Below are 21,573 nucleotides of genomic sequence, written 5' to 3'. Positions count from 1 at the left end.
CTTTCTAGCTCTACTCCCCTCTTTTCATTCCCCACTCAGTCTATTTCTGTCCCTGGCTGAGTCAGATGGACTGCTCCCAACTTAGAAGACACAAACAGGCACAGCAACTCTTTTCGAAATCAGAGTGGCTGAAAACATCTAGAGGACTCTATAATACACAGAAAAACAACATTGGGAACTACAAAGGGAAGAGCTGGAGGATATAAGCAAGATGGAGGAGTTTGAGAGTCTGGACTCGGAGGTGACAGAGTTTCAGAGTGAGGCTTCAGAGGCCATCAGCCAGGACGATGAAGACGAGGTGGAAGAACTGCAAAACAGGTCATTTACATACTTGAGCTAGCTTACAATCAGAATAACCTCAAATGTAGCTCACTTATCTTTGTGTGAAGTGGTGTGTTTTCTGCTTGGAGATCTTACCATGAAATATATTGAATGGAGTGTGAGAAACCACTTGTTTCTGGTGTACTCAGGTCAAACATTTTGCTTTAAAGACTGAATAGAGAAGTCTTACATCTGGAGAGTGTGACTGGACCAGTGCATCCAAGTGACACAAAGTTAATTTAAGACATTACATGATCATCTGTCAGGAATTGTCAGGCACTGCAGACAGCTCTATTCTAATATTTGAATTAATTCACCATATTTTACATCTTATTTATCATGTTTCATACTTGGAGCTCTAGTTTTCCTTGCCATGTCATAAATAGTAGAAGACACTGATATGTTGGATGCATCTGGGAAGGCCAGGCATCTCTTCTCTAATATTACATGAATGACGCTTTGGGACGTCACCTTGCTGTAACCCTGCAGGGGTTGAGCTGTATTGATAGCAGGTGAGTCAGCTCAGAGAACATTTGATCATTATTTTTTCAGCTCATCACTCACATTGGCAAACTGGCACCAGGTCTTGTCTAACGCCAGAGAGCTACACGTCTCAAGTAATCATCTTGAGAGTAGATCAGCGGGTGTTATCGTGTTTTAAGCTTAGATTTGTTAAGTCGCCTCAGGTGCAAAACATGAATTGGTGGTGGTGGTTTCCATGCTGGCACATCTTGCACAGATATGTTTTAATTTGATTAATTGGTTTGTTCTCTGCTTGCATACCATGAGCTGTGCCAAAAGGATCTCCTCTTGCAGACTGTTTAGTCATGCCCTCTCTCTTCTCGGAAACTGCACAAACAGCTTGCTTTCCTTCTTCTAACTGTCCATTTCTCACTCTTCCAGTCTGCGAGAGGCTGTCCAGGACCAGTCTGTGAAGCCTAAGTTCCAGTGCCTGATGGTGGATCCATCGTTCTCCATGGTAACTGTTCAGAGCGAGGACAGTGGTATTGTTTGGGAGACGGCCTCTAGTCGCTGCTCTACCCCTTGGGCCTCTGAAACCAGCTCCATCTCTGAAGGCTACAGCATGGATGGCTCTGGAGCTGCAGGAAAGATCACCATCATCTTTGATGAGGAAAAAATAGTCCGTAGGAGGACGAGGTCTGGAAGGAGCAGCAGGCTGGGGGACAGGCTGAGCCGACCTGGTAGTTCAAGATCAGCTTCAGCCCTGGGAGTAGAGAGACCTGAGATGGCGGAGATTTCTCTTCCCAATGTCAAACTGGAGACAAACGAAACAGAGCCAGACTTGGAGGAAATCAAAAACAAAGATCAGCAGCTGTTTACTTTGATTTCCGAGGGTTATGAGATTCTCAACATCAGAGTCCCCTCCAAACTTCCCACTGTGGACGAGGAAGAGAGCACAGAGTTGCAGGACAATTTGTCTTATTTGGACCAGACTCCGAAGATCAGGTCCCAAAACAGAAAAGACTGGACACTGCAACAAAATCATGCCCTGCCACAGGAGGAGGAATTACTGGATTACCAAGAGGTATTTATTCATTTCTCTATACAATTTGAGAGTTTTCAATAGATAGGTATTTCATTTTCAAAACTTTCCAACACTTGTTTTGGATTAATTTGGTATTTTCTGCCATCCACAAGAAATTACTTAAATATTCATTTGTCTAGTAGAATGCTGTTTTAAACACTTAATTGTCCTCTAGATTGACATGCTGGTTGTGATTTTTCCTCAGTCCTCAAAGCAAGACTCCTCTCAGCCATCAGCAGACACAGAGCTCAGACACACACCCACCCAGAAAGAGAGCACTGGCGACATAGACTACTTTGAAAAGTTTACCTTGGTTGATGTGGCGGTTCCTGGAGAAGAAGCTCCAGAGCTGCAGGAGGAAGCAGAACAGCCACAGGCGAAGTCCAAAGTTGAGGAGCAAAAGCCAGCTAAGGAGGCCACCACAGACAGCCCCTCTGCATCAGAAGACTCCTTTGTCTTTGTTACAGATGTGGAGATAGTGGGGGAACACCTTGATGAGGTCTTCTACGGAGAAGGAGCTCCTGCTGATGCATTGCAGCGGAGAGAAGACGATGAGGCGGAGAGTGTGATGAGAAGGAGACGAGTGAGCCACAGATCTTTAAAGGAGAATGGTTCAGTGTTGTTTGGGGGTGAAGACACTGTCCTCACACCCATTTTTCTCTCACCTGGACCCCCCAAGATCATTGACCAGATCCTGCTGGATGAGCCTACTGCCATGTCCTTCATGTACTCAGACCTTTACGAAGATGCTGTAGGCGAGAGGAGGAAGAGCGACGAGGAACACTCTGAGGCAGAGAGCGTGGCATCCGAGAAGACTTATAAGAGACGTTTGTCAGATTCAGAGGAGGCAGATGGCTACTTGGAGAAGTTTATTTTGAAGGATGAAACTCCCACAGTGGAGGTTCGACCAGAGTCAGTGGAGGAGGAGAGCGAGGGGAGGATGATGTGGTCGCACAGTGAGTTTGACATGACAGGATGTCTAACAAGAGTGGTCAGGGAAGAAGATGAGGACAAGGCAAAGACAGAGGAACCAAAGACACAAGAGGTTGGTGTTGGAGATGGGAGCGAAGATTTACAATCAGCCACATTTAAAGGGAAAAGAGAAATAATTACAGAGTCAAAAAAGGAGATAAAAGACATACAAGTCACCATGGTGACTGAAGAGCAGGCTGTCAGAGAGGCCTCTGACGAATCAATTCAGGTGTCCAAACTGAGAGAGGATCAGAAGGTAAAGAGAGACCAGACTGAGCCTCCTGAGAGCAGCATTGATAAACCACTAACTGAAACTCAGCAGGTAGACATTAAAGTAGAGAAAACAGAGGAGAGTGAGGAGCATCAGAGAGAAGTGCCAGCAGAAACAACTAGTATTATTGAAACTGAGCAGCCATTTCAGACACAAAAAGTGGTAGAAAAAACAGCTCAGGTGGTTTTAAATGCCACAGAGGAGACAGCTGTGGTAGCACCTGTAAGCAGTGAGGCACCTCACATCATCACTGAGATGAGTTTGTCTGAGGTGCCAGCTACTGACACCAAGATGATGGCTGATTATGAGAAAGACTTAACCGAGGCCATAGCAGAGGCCTCAGCTGAAGTGAAAGAGACTGAAAGACAGGAAATGCTCACCTCAACTGAAATAGAGACATCCGCTGAAACATCTCTGTGTGAGAAAGAAGCAGCAGCAGAAGTTGCACCTGTTGAGGTTATCACTGACTGTGATGCTGCAGTACATGCGTTAGTGGAGGTGATTGAAAAAGCAGTGGATGAAAAAGAGATCCAAACTCAAGTTCAGATTGATCTTCAGGAGGCAATAAGTGTTGAGACAGATATTCAAACAGCTGAAGGAGAAGAAAACCATGGCGTTCTAACAGAGGAAACTGCAGTTGAGAGCAAGTCGCCTGAATTCCTTACTGAAGGTGATCAAGAGTCAGAAGTTAAAGCAGAGATCTCAAGTGAAGTAACCGAACCTGCGATGTCAGATGAAGTAAAAATAGATTCCGATAAAACACAGATTGCAATTATTGAATCCATGCATCATCAACAGGAGGAGTCAGCAACAGACAGTGAGCTGATAACTGAACCCAAAGATAAAACACCCACAGAGGACACTGAGACTGTTACTCAGGGGATGGTGAATGTGGATGATGAGTTAATCCTCCTTGTCCCCAAAGGACAAGCTGTAGAGATGGACATAGAGATTGGTCAGTTATCAGAAAAGACTTCAAGTGATGCAGTAGCTCTCTCTGAACCTGACAGCATTTGTGGACGTCTCATAGCACCTGAAACCCTCACAACATGCCCAGAGACTCTTCAGGCACCGAATGAAGAAACAATGACAGAGCCTCAACTGGAAGTAAAACCAGACATAGTTCTGGAGGAAGACGCACTACCAAGAAACGAGTTAGACAGTAGGTACACTCCTCCAGCACCTGTGGAAGAGGCCCACACAGATGAGCAGAAGATGAAAAGGGACTTTGAGGAAGACAAGGGCGCATTTTCCCCTTTGAGGAGCTTTACTCCCCATGAGGATTTGTCCGGGCTACACAGCGAGGATATTAATTCAGGAGCAGCAAACGTAGAACAAAAAGCAGAGATTCACAAGGTGGACGATGCCCCAGAAACAAGCATTTTTACAGAGCATTCAAGTACAAAGATTGATCTGCACAGAGAAGATGTAGAACAAAAGATGGAGCATGACGAGGCAGTTGCAGAGGCTCCAGAGGTGACTGTTGACGAGCTTGAATATGAGGTAATATATAAACAAGATGCCAAAGAGATGCCGAAACCTGAAACACAGAGAAATGCAGAGGAACCAAAGCCTGAGTCTGGCCAGGAGAGAGATGAGAGAATGGAGACGGAGGAGGAGGAGGAGAAAGTCTTTGATCTGTCCCCAGATGATGAGGTCATAGAGGCTGACTATGAGATTATCGATGCAGAGGAAGAGAGTCAGGCTCGACTGGCTGCTGAGCTGCAGCAGATGAACAGGTTCTGTATCACCTGTGGATGTCTGCTGTCAGAGGACGACTGTGTGTCTGGAGAGCATCACAGCCACGAGGTTACTGCTGTGGACCAAGCCTACGAGGAAATAAAGGTAATGTACTGGGTGAATGGGAGTTTGGGAATGCTTAAAATTTGCTTTGGAGTTCATATTGATGGTTGTCACAGCTTTTTAACCCCAATATATAAATAAACAGAACTGGATACAGCGGTAGAGGAGGGGCCCTATTCATTCCAACAAAAGTTGCTCAGTGGCGCATGAAGCAAAAAAAGTTTGACTTCCGAGTATAAAATTCAAATGAAAAAAACGTGATCTTCCGCATTATATAGCCCAAAGAGCATGCGCACTAGCTTTTTCTTTAACCCCGCCTCCCAGCCCTCGGTCCAGCCTCCTTCTCAGACTATTTCACATGAAGGGAGGAAGCAAAATAACTTGCGCAATTTACAACTTTTAGGACCTAATGATTCAAATAACAGCTATTCAAGTATTTGTACTGAGAAGTAAAAAAAAAAGTATCCGCTGATTAACAGACATCTCTTTCCCAATGTAAGTCTATTTTTGGGCCCCATGGCATCACCATTTTGCATATCTTGTTAAATGGGTGCACAACATGACACATTATGTGCTCTTAAAGGGTTAAAAAGGCATTTTTCATTTCATCTTGACTTTATCTAATCTTATATCTGAGTTTTGTAACAGTGTGCTCAGAAGAGGTCTAACATGGAGATAGACCTCTCTGTAGTTGAACCTCACAGGTGTTTCTAAAAGTGTGTCCACCACATTTATACCAATGGGGATAGGTTAAATAACAGAAATGTTATTGGCCAGTAAGTACTATTAAATTAAAATGTATGGCTTAGTTAACATGCACAGTATTAGTAAAATGATCAATGAATATTACATATGGGAGAAGTATTGAATTTAAAGTACTAACAAAAACACATTTACCAAAATGTTGAAGTATTTCTTTTTAGATTTGTTTTTTCTTTTCGTTTTGTATGAGACGTCTCTAACAGCGTCTCCCAGATGTTTCATCATCTGAGCAGTCTCCCGCTGCAACAACGTTTCTCATTTCTGATGGCAAGCTGTAATCAAATAGCAGTTCATCATCATACGATTTACCAGCATTATTACAACACACGGTTGTGATCACACACACTTTACTGGCATTAGTTGGGTCATCATATCATAAAATGTTCCTAAATTAGGCCTCTATAACTTTTCCATTCATGCTGGCAGGCTGAATGCTGCAGGCTGCCATCAGGCTGAAGCCAAGCACATTGAACTGGTGTGATGTAATGCTCCGCTTTGATCAGTGAAAAGGTCCAGTGTGACATCATCAAGGGGAGACTGATATGTGATCTGCTCACACACTGTTCTCCCTCGCTGTCCCCATCGGTCAGTACAGGGTCAGCCATCTGCTTTGTTAATTTGAATTAATGTCACAGAACCTTCTAACAATTTGAAACACTATATTATTGTTGTCTTTTACTTGCAGTTTTCCAAAATCCATCATCCCACTTTTTAACCTGAACGCTCATGCCTTAGACACTTTATTTACAGGAGAGACTATTTAATGTTTTTCTGTAATCTGATGATACGTTAGACAACATGGATGAACAATTACAGGAAAGTATCTCACATCTAAATCAAAGGAAACCTGGAACAAAGAATGATCAAATCAAATGTGAATTTTATTTTAAATATGAGCTTTAAAATGTAGCATTCTGGTGTACTCTGAGAAGAATATTAAGTGATAAGACATTTACTTTAAGCAAAAAACTAATTTATTATTCAGTTATTAATCAGTATTTCAGCTCTTGAACCCTTTTACTGTATGACTTAATATTAATGGACTTCTACCGATACTGTAAAGCTGTTAGAATTGTAGCTATTTGCAATTAATATGCATTCAATCCAGGTCAATTATTTAAATCAAAATGATTATCTACTCTGGTTAAAGTAGTTTATCACGAGTAAAATAATAGCTGTGATTTAAAACTGCAAGCTTCCAATCTATACACACCTCTGCATTAGTTTGGAGACCACATGTTTCGTGGTCATAAAAAAAACAACCTGCAACCAGATCCGCCGGTGTTCCGGTTTAACGTTAATGAGTGACCGCGTGAACTGAACCGGGGCTGCATGTTTCATCATGTTACGTTTTTCCTCCTAAATCGTGATAATGACGAACGTTAACAGTCGACAACGTTCCGCATGCAGTGAACGTTAGCATTACCCCAGCAAGTCTGAACTGTAACGGACCATAACGTAACTTAAACTATAACGGAGGGAAATTAAGACGCTGTAGTCATCTTAATGCTGATTGGCCAAGACTCGACACATCAAAGATGTTTTATTGCGATCACGACATCACCTTTCTCCTCGTTTCACTCCAATCTGAGCAACCCCGGAATGGTCAGTTGACGTGGTTGCCGCAAAGAAGTGGCTGTTGTCGTTCTCATCAACAGTTGTATTGTTGCACTCACCTGTCAGAACTGCAGCGCGAAGTCCTTCACAATCTCCCCCAGGTTCACCTTCTCTTCTCGTTCATTCATAATTGAACGAGTCTGTGCTGAATGAGGCTCAACCCTCACACAGGGATTAACGGTCTCAATGAGCAGCGTTTAGCATGCGCGCTTTAAGACAGGTGTAACATTTATTAACTATGCCGAGGTGTGATAATGCTAACTATAACCACATCCCATGTGCAATTCCTTGGCCAAATTCCAATGTCCTCCGTAAACCATAAGCCCTGAACCCTCAAGGACTTAATTGACGTCACCTGGTAAGTGGTTGAGTGTGAGAGGCTGCAAGGGCTCGAAATGGTGTAAATATGAATGGGACAGCACTTTGCTGCAACATATCACCTTAAAATGAAAACGACAAAAAATAAGATGTATAACTGTGGGTATTTATTTTATACTTTGTACTCCCTGATTTGAACGTCTTCAGGCTCTTTCCTCACAAAATGAGGTCATTTCATAATATATATATATATATATATATATATATATATATATATATATAAAATTTTTTTTTTTTTTTTTTTTTTTTTTGTCAAAACATCTTCAATGACAAAATCAAATATTTAATGGATAAATAAATAAATATCCTCTGATTTCAAGTTTATTTTTTGTTCCATCTTTAACCCTTAATGTTTCTGTGTAAATATAATAAGACAGGCTAAACACACAGGAGCTGTCCTCTTTGTTTACATTTTTTTGAATGTCTCCATGCGTCCACTGGTTACCCCGTGTTTAACGTCACGTTGCTATGACTGGTGGGTAATTCCATTAGGCTTACGGAAAGGGTTCATAAAGGGCTCTTAGGCCAAATCCCAATGTCCCCCCTTACGGACTCACGGACTTTTAGGCGCGCTCCCGTGAAGTCCGTGAGGGTTTAGGATGTCCCACTGTCAAATCATCAAGTGTTTGAGGGCTCTCTCGCAGACATTTTGAGCCCTTTATGAACCCTTTCCGTATTACCCACAAGTCATAGCAACTTGACGTTAAACACGGGGTAACCAGTGGACGCATGGAGACGTTAAAAAAAAGGTAAACAAAGAACACGGCTCACATGTGTTCAGCCTGTCTTATTATATTTACACAGAAACATTAAGGGTTAAAGATGGAACAAAAAAAACATGAAATCAGAGGATAATTATTTATTTATCCATCAAATATTTGATTTTGTCATCAAAGATGTTTTGACAAAAACAAGTACATAGATTATATGAAATTACCTCATCTTGTGAGGAAAGAGCCGGAAGACGTTCAAATCAGGAAGTACAAAGTATAAAATAAATACACACAATTATACATCTTATTTTTTGTCGTTTTCATGGTAACGTGATATGTTGCAGTCCCATTCATATTTACACCATTTCGAGCCCTTGCAGCCTCTGACACTCAACCACTTACCAGGTGACGTCAATTAAGTCCTTGAGGGTTCAGGGCTTAGGGTTTACGGAGGACATTGGGATTTGGCCAAAATGTCTGCCAGAGAGCCCTCAAACACTTATGGATTTGACAGTGGGACATCCCTAAAACCTCACGGACTTCGCGGGAGCTTGCCTTAAAGTCTGTGAGTCCGTAAAGGGGGACATTGGGATTTGGCCCTTGTGATTGTGCCTCGAGGGGCCCCAGCACGTGAACGCGAACATGTGTAACAATCATTTCTGGAGTGTCTCCACTCTGGACGGAGCTCTGCCCTCCTGAGGCCTCAGAAACACCTGCAGCTTGTTCTCTGGTGCAGGTGCTGATTCGTCTCTTTTTTTTCTGTTCTATTCTCAAAGTAAAATGACCAAGTATACAAAAAACTACTTTGTTACAGTAACGAGAGTGAATGTAATGCGTTACTTCCAGACCAGAATTTTACCTGTACGTGTCATTTTTTTTAAATCAGGAGAAGCTGGGTGACTGGATCTCAGAGCTTCAGGGGAGGTCAGAGAACATCGAGGACCTGGTGTCAGAGATCGAACTGGCCTACAACTCTGTAGAGGTAAAAACTGTTTACATATTTAATACTTTCCCTTTTTAATATTTGCCATTAGATCAGTTTATAGGCTTCATTAAATGACAAGATGGACACTGTTACATTTGTAAATACAATATCTCTGTTTCCCTTCCCGCTACTCTCGACCAGGACCAGTGTGTGGAGAGCGAGGCAGCGATGCAGGTGCAGAATGAGGAGATGATGGCGCTGGTGATGGAGCAGTACAACGGCATGTCTGTCAGCATGGAAGAGGAGAAGAAGGCCAAACTGGAGCAGCTATATGACCAAATTGTCGCCTTCCAGGAGAGCATCGACACCGCCAAGGCCACTCTGGAGACCACGGCCAGAGAGGCCGAGACTGACGCACGGGTGAGTGAGTGTTGGGGATTATTGATCAGTGGTTTCGTATGCTGCCAATAATCAGGGTTTATGTCAAATTTCTGATGAATTCCTTTTCAATCTGTTCTCCCACTAGTCACCTGAAGACATTAATGCAAGGTAATGTGATTTCAGTGGATGGAGTGTGAGCCAGTGTGGTTTTCTAATACAGTTTGCTGCTTGACCTGCAGAGCTACCTAAACTCTGCTCAGTATATATCTTTTTTGACACTGACCTGTGGTTGTGGCCAAAGGCTAAAGGCTGTGTATGTGTGGTCAGTCTCAAGGCAGCTCTGGACTCAGCCATGTCACTGGAGCTGGGGCCCAAGGGATTACTGGTGTTCGAGGACTATGCCAGGGGCAACTCTTCTAGCCCTCACCTCGCACAGCGCAAGGGAATCCCAGGTAGCTCTGATACAAACATATCTTTGCAGATTTACCTGGCATCTACAATAAGTCTTGTACCATGTGCATATATATGTAGCAGTTATTAATCTTGTATGTCTCCTGGTCTGTGCCTCAGTGCCTCAGAGGCCTACGCTGCAGCCTCAGGAGCCAGGCTCAGCCACCAGCACCAGTGTCACTGTTTACTGGAAGGTCAACCCTGGAGATATCATAGACTGCTTCCAGGTCTACTGCATGGAGGATCCACAGGGAGGTAAATATGTTCAGGATGGTGTTACAGCTGGAAAATGGTGGCAAAAGTGCTCCCAGCCTATTTTTAATCACCATCTACTTCAGGTAAACTGACAGAAATTAAGTTTATTGGATCATTTCATTTTAAATTGAAAATTCTTATTTTTGTTTATTTAGAATAGGTCTTTTTGCACAAATAAACATTTTATAGATTATTATCTTGTACTATTTATAATAGGTATAGCTTTTGTTGATATGAAGTTTGTGATTTACTAAATACATACAAACAAGTGCATGTGCTGTGGCTGCTGTTGTCCACAGCTGTGTCAGAGGAGTACCGTGTGACAGTGAAGGAGAGCTATTGTGCCCTGGAGGAGCTGGAGCCTGACAAGACCTACAAGGTGTGGGTGATGGCTGTCAACTACACAGGCTGCTCTCTGCCCAGCGAGAGACTCTCCTTCAGAACTGGTCAGTCCCCACACTGAGCCAAAGTCACAACAAAACGACAACTTTGTCTGACAATGAAAAGCATAATTGTATTCGTTACTGGTATTTTGAAGCGAGTTTAGATTGGTAATTTATTTTGTGACATTACAGTATCTACATTGTGGTTATTGACCTGACTTATTCTCTCTTTGTGGCAGCTCCGTCAGTGCCAGTGATTGAAACAGAGCGCTGTACCGTCATGTGGGATTCAGCTACACTGCGGTGGAGCTCAGCAAATCTGACTCCTGAACAGAGTTACACCCTGGAGTACTGTCGCCAGTATGAACTAGAGGGAGAGGGGCTCAGGTGAGTGTTTGTTTTAACCAGACAGGGACATATATAGAAAAGTGCAGGCATTAAACATAATAGGAAATCCAGTCAATTTGGTTTGAAACAAAGTAAAAACGATCTGACATAAAAATATGAAGACATAACCATACTTCTTGCCCAAACTAGCCAGACAAATAATCTACAGTAAAGTATTTTATACAGTAAGGTTTATTCGTTTAATCTACTTTATACGTGTGCATGTATGTGGGTGTGTGTGACGTACTCCTAGGTCCATCTCAGGTATCAAAAGCTGCGAGCAGAGGGTTCTCCTGCAGCCCAATGAAAACTATCTGTTTTACATCAAAGCTGTGAATGAGTCTGGAGCCAGCGAACAGAGCGAGGCTGCCCTCATTTCCACCAAAGGTAACAGAACACTCACTTTAAACTGCGTTTGTACCTCCATTTGTGTGTAACATTACACAAATACAAAAACAGTACATAATTCCTGTAGTTTCCTCGACACATTTACACGTTATTTTCTCTTACCTGTAACTGTGTCAGGGACGAGGTTCCACCTGCTGAAAGCTTCAGCTCACCCCGCTCTGGAGCTGTCTGTGGACCAGAACACCCTGTACTACGACACACCATCAACAGACAAACAGTGAGTTTCAGTCAGCTCCAACCACCTAAGCTTATAAAGAATATTCATAAACCAAGTTTGTATGTATTCTAGGTGTCCATCCATCTTGGGTGAGTTGTTGCCAGCACAAGGACATTACTACTGGGAGACCCTCGTGTCAGGAAGCACGGCTTACAGGCTTGGAGTGGCTTACAACACAGCCAATAGAAACAGCCCACTGGGAGAAAACAACATGTCATGGTGTTTGCAGTGCATCCCTACACCATTGGGGTAGGGATCCCCCCCCCCCCCCCCCCCCCCCCCCCCCCCCACACACACACACACACACACACACACACACCCTTTACAGTACTTAAGTTCGCTATTCTGGTCTAAACCCTCCTTTCTTTGCTTTCTTTGTCTGTCCAGCTGCAGGTACCAGCTCCTCCACAGTGACATTCAGTCCAGTGTGTTTGTGATTGAGGTGCCTGAGCGAGTTGGTACTCTCCTGGATTACCAGCTCGGTCGCTTGTCTTTCTACAATGCCCAAAGCGGTCAGTTGTTGGGCACTTTCTGCCAGCGCTTCACCCAGCCGTGCCACCCTGCTCTGGCCCTGGAGGTGCCGGGCAGCCTGGAGGTCAGCATGGTGCTGGAGGTGCCGGAGTTTACCAAAGACAGCTAGCTCTACTATCTGCCTCACACACTGAGGAGTTTACAGTTCATGTTGGACTTCATTGGATTTGAATGATCTTAATGTATTATGACTCAACTTACTCACTGCATTACTGAGAAAACTGCAGATATGACAAGACGTAAAATACAGATACAGATATCCCACAGTAAAAGCAGAGGACATATTTCTACATACATACCATTCTTCTATGGGTTTGTGTGTTTATGTTAGATCAAAGCTAATCAATACTGCAATTATTCTCTAATTAACAGGAAATCAATTCAACGTTTATCTCTTTTAACAGCAATGTCTTGTCTAATATCTTATCTAAAATGTCTTGTAAATACCAAAGACAAAGGCAGTGAACATGAATGATGACGGTGTGAGATACTGGATTGAAATTTAGTGCCTTCAATTTGTTTCACAGGTGAGTGTCTTGTATTGTATTTTGTTTTGCCACAGGAGAGGTGAAATGTTGTGGATATAACACATGCTGATGGGATTCTTTTGTACTGTTTTGTAAATGTTCTTTGATTTATTCACGTTCCGTTTTCTCTTTCTTTAAACCCTTACTTATAGGTACTGTGAGGTGAGTAAAGGGTCTGACTGCATACTTAAGTCAAACACTCTGAATCATTACTGAGACAAACAATAGTTAAAGCCCTTTGGCGACACAGAGTTTATAGTGCCAAGAAACATACTGTGGGACTTTTAAACTGTATTTCATATTGTGAATTTGTGTAAATAACCTTTGTAAACAGATGTGATCTCATCTATATTTTGTTATGTGCGACAGCAGCAAGTGGAGATTAATTGTTTTCCTTTCTTTGTCTTGTAAACTGATTTTAACATCTGAGCTGAATGAACATATTTATTTTTCTATTTGCTCCACTGGACTGATTGTTTTTAGCTTTCTGACGTCCATTCACCAGTAGAGGGCCTCAGAGGGCTACTGTATTGGGAGCCATACACATCGCTGACGAAGCTACATAGTTCTCCAGGGGACATGTCATTTCTCAATTATTGCTAAACTAGTTTTCCAAGCACTCGTACTGTTTCCCCTCATCTCTGACACCTTTCCTCATTTCTGGGGAAACAGAGAGGAGGGGAGTGAAATGAAGAAGAGGGGTGTGGGGCATGCAGACTGTCAGGGAACAGCTGCAGGCTTCCATGTGATCCGATGGACTGCTCAGCTGGAAGAGGAAGGTCTCTTTGAAAAGGGACAGCCTCATTTTACAGGGACTGATAACACTGGATTATGAAGAACATCTTTTATTGTAGCTGAACTCAGGAAGCAGAAAGTTAAGACCCAGTCTCAGTGCTGCAAACTGTATTTGTACCTCGACAACAGAGTTCTTTTCAAACTCAAAAAAACACAAGAACAGGATAGCAATAGTGTCATTTAATCACAGATATTAAAAAGATAGAAATACGCAAGATATTTTTTGCAGCACAAAATTGTCAACATTGTAATTATTTCCCTTTGCCACACCTATTAAATAGCCAGCCAAGAGAAGCCTCAGCATGAGCCTCTACCTCCAATGACTTTGACAATATCTGATGTCAAGTATGAATCATCTCCTTTCAGCTAAATTACTCTCATTTTTTCCATGTCTAAGGCCAAAAACCAAACAAAGAGCTCACTGTCTTCCCAACATCTAAACAACCGACCATACAATAAGCATGGTGGGCAAGGGTAAAATCTTCTGTCACTATTACTGGAAAAACAAGTTACCCAATAGCTCGCCTTGTTGCTTCACCTTAGAAGATGGACGTTTTTTAAAGCACAATATATGACCCAAACAGCTCTCATATAATATAATAGAATATAATTAGGCTCCAGTTGACCGTTTACGGGCACATTTAGTGAAATGATAATATATTCATTTAGCTTCATAAGAAAAGACAGTGGTCGTGGTTGGATTATCATATTTGTATTTCAATTATATGATGACAGTTGTTACCAACCATCCAAACAAAATGACAGTAACAGTAACAGAAATGACAAAAGATAATCTGTGGTAATGTATCAAAGTTATGAACCATTAACATTTGGACAATTGCACAAAGACACCAGCAGTCATGAAGGCACACTGCAGCCTTATGGTCCTCACAAGCCTGATTTTGTAATTGACAACGCACGCACGCGCACGCATGCGCGCACACGCACACGCACACGCACACGCACACGCACACACACCAATGAATGCTTTTGTTTCAGGGTATGGTGCTTTAAAGGGAATGTAACTATAAATTGTTGTGTTTGGAAGTTTAAAATCATTTTTAAAAAGGCAGCTAATGAGACATTCCCAAATGGGACAGACACTTTAACAAGGTGTTAAATAGGCACAGCAAAAGACATCACAGCTGAAAAATCTAAACAAAATAAATGCTATACCTGTAAGATTGATTGTGGAAAAACCATGGCAACAATTGCGAGTGGATTGGTAATGACAGTTATCTTGCAAAACAAAGAAACTATAATAGAAAGACACACTGGTTTCTGATAGTCCTTGGGTAAACTCTCACACAAACACTCATTAGTCCCAAATATTCTGCATGAATAAGTTACTGCAGTGTGTATGAATTACCTCAGTGTATCTAGCAAAGACCGTGAAGAAGATGATCAGCCCTATTAGAGGAAATCACAAGTAAATTGCATTGATTTCCATCATGAAAATATTTACAACTATACAAGTATACAAAGCAGGGGAGATGAGCGCTAAACAAAATAAGTGGTTGTTTTTTCCTAGTCATGACTGTATACATACTGTACATAACACTAATTTAAATGTCATTAGAATTTACAGAAGGTTTTTACAGGAGATGAAAGATCTGAGATCACCATCATGCTAAAAAGAAAACTGATTTATTAACTGGAGTAACATAACTAAACAAATCCTCCCATTTGCTGCTCTAGCACAACTCTGCACCATGTTAGAGATCGACGCACATTTAACTAATTTCAATACCCTCATGACGCAGGTGAGGAAGTTTCACACGTGTCCTATGATGCATGAACTGAAGTGTGATGAAAAACAGGAAAGAAATTGAAAATACATATTTCTTACAGAAAACAAAAGGAAGAAGAGGTTAGGTGGTCACTTCTTTTCCCTGCTGGACTTTTACTTTCCTTCGACTTTTCCTTTGAACTTTCTGTGTCTTTCTCATCAAACGCCACTTCATAGAATTCCATCCATAACCACATACATGCACTCAACCTTTTTCTAAAACCTCACACATGCACTTTTCCATCTCTTTCAGACCAACAGCTTTGAAATCAATCATCATTATGTTTCTATAAAATAGCCTCTTTAATAGTTATATAGTCATACTTCCAATAATTATTAGGTTATTTTCCATTCAAACCATATTTCCCCTGGATGACATTTTTTTTTTGAGTTTAGGATGTTGAGTCAGAACTGCACCTTTCATCTACAGGCTGTCTCTCCTCCATTCTTAAGCCTGGATCAGGGTTGACGGGTCAGGGGTCAGGCAGGAGTAGAGCTCTGCTCACTGGCCAGACTGGGTTTAGAGTCTGATCTGTGGGGTTTGTGCTGAGGGCTGCTGCGGAGGTTGTCATCCATCTACAGTACAGGATGTCCAGTTTAGTTAGAGCACACATGCAGCCAGAGGCAGATAATACAATGACAATGATTCATTAAGAAACACTATATATACTTTTAGTACAGCTGAGACTGTACCTGCCAAATGCAACCATGCACCCATGCAAAGAGATGATAAAAGGAAAGCAGAAGCACCTTCTCTATTAAGTTGGACTCTTTGTTTACAAGCTGAGTTAGTTTCTGGAGGTTGGCATCCATTGTTTCCTGAACAGGTGGGGGGGGACCTGGAGAGAAATGATGTAAGGGGACACCCACAGAGAAGATAGCAGAGAGTCAGTGGAGGAGGAACAGCGTTAGGCTGATGACCACCCAGAAAAAGAGCAGGTACAAAGAGCAAGCACGCCGTGAAACAAAGATGTGAGAAGAAGGGAGATGCTGATGATGTTAGTAGTTTTGTGTGCTTGTGTATGTATATCATGTAAAATGTCCCCTGCATCTTTGTATGTGTGGATTTCACCAAGCTAAAGCCCAAGAGTGCGAGTATTTCCAGTGCGTGCAGCGATCTTACAAGGGTGGTCCGAGCTGAAGTAGACAGCGAGAATGTTGTCACAGAAGCTTGTGAGGTTATCGAGCTGTCTGAGGTGGCTCTGCAGAGGGCTGCTGGGGAGACTGGCTTTGTAAATTGGAGCCACAAAACCAAACACAAAGGCGTCCAGGCTGGTCGGCCTACCAACACAGACAAAAATAAATTATGCACACACAGAGACAAGCGACATTGCGCTATACGAGACATCACATGCAGTTTTACTCATTGTCAGTGTTCCATAAATCTGAATTACAATTGATATGTTTGTCTTAATAAAAGCCAGAAAGCATTTTCTGTGTCTGATTTCTCTCAGAATTATTCTGAAATACACTTCAGAGGACCCATTCCCTCTAATATGACGATCATCAACTTGACAACTTCAATACTATGAGAGAAATCCAAATACATGGACCAAAATTTGGCCATTTATTGTGATCAATTGTAATCAAATGGCCAACTAAATATTTAATCAATAATATTCATTCATTCATTCATTCATTCATTCATTCATCTTCGTCCGCTTATCCGGGATCGGGTCGCGGGGGCAACAGCTCCAGCAGGGGACCCCAAACTTCCCTTTCCCGGGCCACATCAGCCAGCTCTGACTGGGGGATCCCGAGGCGCTCCCAGGCCAGTTTGGAGATATAGTCCCTCCACCTGGTCCTGGGCCTCCCTCGGGGTCTCCTCCCAGCTGGTCGTGCCTGGAACACCTCCCTAGGGAGGCGCCCAGGTGGCATCCTCACCAGATGCCCGAACCACCTCAACTGGCTCCTTTCCACGCAAAGAAGCAGCGGCTCTACTCCGAGTCCCTCACGGATGACCGAACTTCTCACCCTATCTCTAAGGGAGATGCCAGCCACCCTCCTGAGGAAACCCATTTCGGCCGCTTGTACCCGCGATCTAATTCTTTCGGTCATGACCCAGTCCACACGACCATAGGTGAGGGTAGGAACGAAGATTGCCCGGTAGATAGAGAGCTTTGATTAATGAATAATATATTTTTTTTAAATTAAAACTAACCCAGACAAAGACTCTGAACAACAAATTCAATAAAATAAGAACATCCATCCCAAATTTTCATGATTTTTCAATTTTCTGTCTCATGTGCAATAGCTTTGCACATGAATGTAATGTACATATATGGTCCATCAAAGGACATTAAAGCACTCACAAGTTGCCAAAGAAGTAGTTTGCAGTTCCCAGTCTGTATGAGAGGAGATTCAGGCACTCTTTAGCATCACTGTAGATCTGAGGCAGACAGGGAGAAAGATTTACAGTTTACAAAGAGTTGACACAACATGTGACTGATGAATCAGACAAGTAAATGTTTACCTTTCCCTCGACCTCAGTGATTCTGTGTAGCGGCGCCTCTCCTTTCGTTAGAAGGATGCGGGAGAGGGCGGTGTTGGCATAGTGATTGGGGACGAAAAAGTTAAGAGGGAATGGCGAGCGTGAAGCAAACCATGGCCGCGTCAGATTGGCGTAGTTTTCTGCATCCACCCAGAAAGTGTGCAACTGTGGGACACAAAGCATCACTCTAATTAAAATCATTACTCACAGATTAGTTCTCATCAGGGATCAAGCAGAGGAGAGATGGTGTTACCAGAGCTGGTCGTAGTTTCTCTTCAAGCAGAGCGATGTACGCCATGGTGTCTGCTCCTTGTCTGGCTGTCAGTTCATAGTCTGCATTAAACCTCTGAAAAAAGAACAATCACATGTATTACAGTAGATCTACTGAATCTCCTACACGAGTTTTGGGACATAATGACCAGGTGACGGACAGTGAGCAGCATTGGAATTCACTGTTACCTGTTTTCTCAGGAAGTTGAGAATATTTGTAGGTTCTTGAACTGCAGAGTCTCCACACAGCAACTCTGGGACTGTCGCTGTAAGTTGAACGACAGGAAGAAGATATTACAATTCAAGACAAAGCTAGCATCTGGTGTTGCATCTGCATTCAAGTTATTAAGATCTTGTAATCAACAATATATTGTGTACCCACAAGTTAGATGAATTCACTCCCTTTTGTAACCCAATCAGATGCATAAAAACATTAAATCCAAGCTTTAAATCTGTGTTTTTCAATCTTTTCTGGCACATTTTGGGGTCCATAAAATGTTCATGACTTGGTGCTTCCCTGAGCCTTCCACTTAGCACTTATTGTTTTCATACTAACTTGTTGCACTTATTGTTTTCGTATTACTTATAGCACTAACTGTTTTTCTTGTTTCTGCACTGTACTTTGGCTCTGAGTTATGCTCTGCTTCATGATCTTAGATGCTTGTTTGGAAAAGGAAATGTACTTATGACTTCTGGTGACTAGTAGTTCTTTTGATTACCAATGTTGATGCACTTATTGTAAGTCGCTTTGGATAAAAGCGTCTGCTAAATGACTGTAATGTAATGTAATGTAATGGTCAAATAGTGTTAGTCATCATGTGATTTTTAGTATGCACACTGTTGTAGTGTAGGTTCCTACATTATTATATACATCTAATATTGATATATTTTCCAAACTAAAATGTACTGTATATATTTAAAACATATTCCTATCAGTTAGCCACATATGTACTGTATATTAAGCAATTCCCATGTGGTGTCTGGACCACGCTGTTATGTAATTCCGGTTCATAGCTGCGGCCCACCTGTTAGAGTTTTCCATGTCCAGTCAATAGGAGAAACTGTCACTTTTGCCCCAGAAAACTTGGCGTATGCCTGAAAGAAAACACACTTTTTAAAAAAAGAGAAGAAAAAAGAAGCAAAACCATGAGCAAGAAGAAAAGAAATCTCACCAAAATGAATTCAATTAGATGTATAACGAAATCAACCATGGTTTCCACTACCAATTATTTTTGTATCGAATAATTTGTTGATTATTTTTTGGGCTAAAAAAATTTAAAATAATAGAAAACAGGCTATTACAAATGTATGGAGTCTGAGGTGAAGTCTTAAAATGTTTTATTTTGTCTGATTAACAGTCCAACACCCAAAAAATGTCCAGTTTACAATCAATAAAATAGACAAAAGCAGCAAAACACATCACAGGAGGAGCTAGATCCATAGAATGTTTGTAATATAAAATAACAAACATTTAATTGGTTATTTTAAATCGATTAACCATTTCCCTGAATGTCTGTTTCCGGGTGGTGAACAGGACTATCCCTGACTAACTGACACTTTATATATAACGTTATATATTAGACTGCTGTCAATAAAGTAACACAACGCATTAGTATCGCTCACCAACGTCTCATGCTTTTAGGGTGACACACACGACATCTGTCAGAAAATGAGTCAAAGTGTCACCTTGTGGCAAAAGTAATAACTGCATAGATTCACTGACTGAGCCAGCAAACTCCTCACTGTTCATGTTCTGACAAGGTTATTTATTAGATGGGTCATCGTCGATAGCTAGCTAACGAGGGTAATAATTAATAAATAAACAATATGAATGAAAACCTCAGGATCAACAAGCTGACCTTGAAGGACCACATTTATGTTCCCAATGAGAGTGACTTCTGACAGCCAGGAGCAGACCATGCAGTCAGCACAGTTAAGTTGCAGCTGGGCAAAAAAACGATATATATATATATCAATATCAATATTATTGTCAATCCTGCAGACCGAGCTGAGCATGAGCAGCTAGCTGAACAGGCAAACTGCAGGAGGCAAGTTAGCATTGAAGCTAACCAGAAATACCCAGAGAACACGCAAAGAACACCGGAAAAGAAACATTTCGTCTCGAAAGGATGGCTCGATAGAATGACCGTATGTTTTATTCATTCAAGCAGACGACAACGTTACCTGCACTATTAGAGACTCGGTGTGGACAGAAGGCAAACCCCAGTCTCCTCCCCAGCATCTCAGCTCCATGGCAGCCGCCATGTTTTGATTCATAGAAGGGAGCTGGTGACGTCACTAGGTGACATATCGTAAGTGAAGAAATTAAACAGGTGGTGGATGTCAAGCGCTAAGATGACATATATGTGTTTTGAATATGCTTTTTTTCAGAAATCTGTCTCTGGCTTATGTTATTAAACTGTAATGGTTTATTCTCAGTTAAAAGGTCAGTTTGTTAAAACGATTACTTCACTTAAAGGGTCATACAATGGTAAGTAATGATGAGGAACTCAGCATGATGCACCTTTATGAGAGGGGGCACAGAACAAGTAAACATAATGAGAAAGAATTTGTCAACATAATCCAACATGGATGAGAACCTGTAATAACATCTATGACAAAATTTGAACTCTACAAATTCATGACAACTGGGCAGCACTATCTGTTGAAGAAGGTTGTGTGATTAGATCGAAAACTGCAGAACAGCTACTAATAGACCTTGTGGTGAGACTGTTTTACCAAGCAAAGTCAATTATGAACTCTATATTAATAGGGAAATTGTGCCCTTTCAGAATGTAGCCTATTTTCTTATTTTCAGTAACAATAGCATGATGGACTGACAGTCGGACTGTTGAAGGCTGCCAGGTGTTTGGTCGGAGACCAGACAGCCAGACACAAACGGATGCACGTTGATAATGCTCTGAGGGATGGTAAATGTCTCTCCTTGGCTCGGAGCAGCTGCTGAGATGTTGAAATGTACTTGAGGTTTGTAGAGAAAGTTTTAAGACGAGTACCAGACATCTATCATGAAATGTTTCCAGGGTCCCGAGTCCAGCCCTCTTTGTCCTTCCCTTCCCACATTCTCCAACAGATGGAATTTAGAAAAGGTTTACAGTGGCATGTAGAACAAGTTAGATTCAATTAAATTAAAATTAAATATAAATGAAAAACATCTGGTATACAGTTATTCAATTTAACTGGCTCACTGGAGATGAGCTAGGAGATCAAATACACATCTATGACACAGGTTTTTAAAAACATTGGCCAGCTGGAATCAAGTTTTCCTCCTTGAAGACCCAGGTACAATCCATTTCAGACATTTGTTTGAGTTGGCTGACTGTGTACAAGCTGATTTAGAGTACTTTTTATGCTATTATATTA

General features: G+C 41.9%; 2 protein-coding genes across 3 annotated transcripts; one reads left to right on the top strand and one right to left on the bottom strand.

The window, feature by feature from the left end:
* The first annotated feature begins 72 nt into the window (after positions 1–72).
* On the top strand, positions 73–13,302 carry cmya5 (cardiomyopathy associated 5). Its single transcript, XM_068703226.1, has 14 exons — positions 73–318; positions 1,225–1,867; positions 2,073–4,955; positions 9,270–9,365; positions 9,510–9,728; positions 9,835–9,857; positions 10,017–10,141; positions 10,260–10,394; positions 10,694–10,840; positions 11,017–11,164; positions 11,418–11,551; positions 11,690–11,789; positions 11,862–12,038; positions 12,177–13,302. Exons 1-14 carry the CDS (start codon positions 212–214, stop codon positions 12,427–12,429), a joined length of 5,190 nt encoding a protein of 1,729 aa, XP_068559327.1. The 5' UTR covers positions 73–211; the 3' UTR covers positions 12,430–13,302.
* A 1,036-nt stretch (positions 13,303–14,338) lies between these two features.
* Positions 14,339–20,469, bottom strand: mtx3 (metaxin 3). Of its 2 annotated transcripts, XM_068703937.1 has the most exons (9): positions 20,377–20,469; positions 19,218–19,287; positions 18,382–18,458; positions 18,176–18,268; positions 17,905–18,087; positions 17,744–17,820; positions 16,555–16,712; positions 16,182–16,270; positions 14,339–16,007 (listed from the first exon to the last, which is right to left on the bottom strand). In XM_068703937.1, the coding sequence occupies exons 1-9, from the start codon at positions 20,467–20,469 to the stop codon at positions 15,912–15,914; spliced, it is 936 nt and encodes a 311-aa protein (XP_068560038.1). In that variant the 3' UTR covers positions 14,339–15,911. The 2 variants fall into 2 exon arrangements, with proteins under 2 accessions (XP_068560038.1, XP_068560039.1); XM_068703938.1 differs by lacking the exon at positions 16,182–16,270 and having other exon boundaries at positions 15,917–16,007.
* Between the last annotated feature and the right edge of the window lie 1,104 nt (positions 20,470–21,573).

The sequence above is a fragment of the Cebidichthys violaceus genome, unplaced genomic scaffold (genome assembly GCF_023349555.1).
Source record: "Cebidichthys violaceus isolate CVI_PGR_0920_01 unplaced genomic scaffold, fCebVio1.0.p SCAF_9, whole genome shotgun sequence".
Classification (NCBI taxonomy): Eukaryota; Metazoa; Chordata; class Actinopteri; order Perciformes; family Stichaeidae; genus Cebidichthys; species Cebidichthys violaceus.
This window is presented reverse-complemented; position numbering and strand designations above follow the sequence as displayed.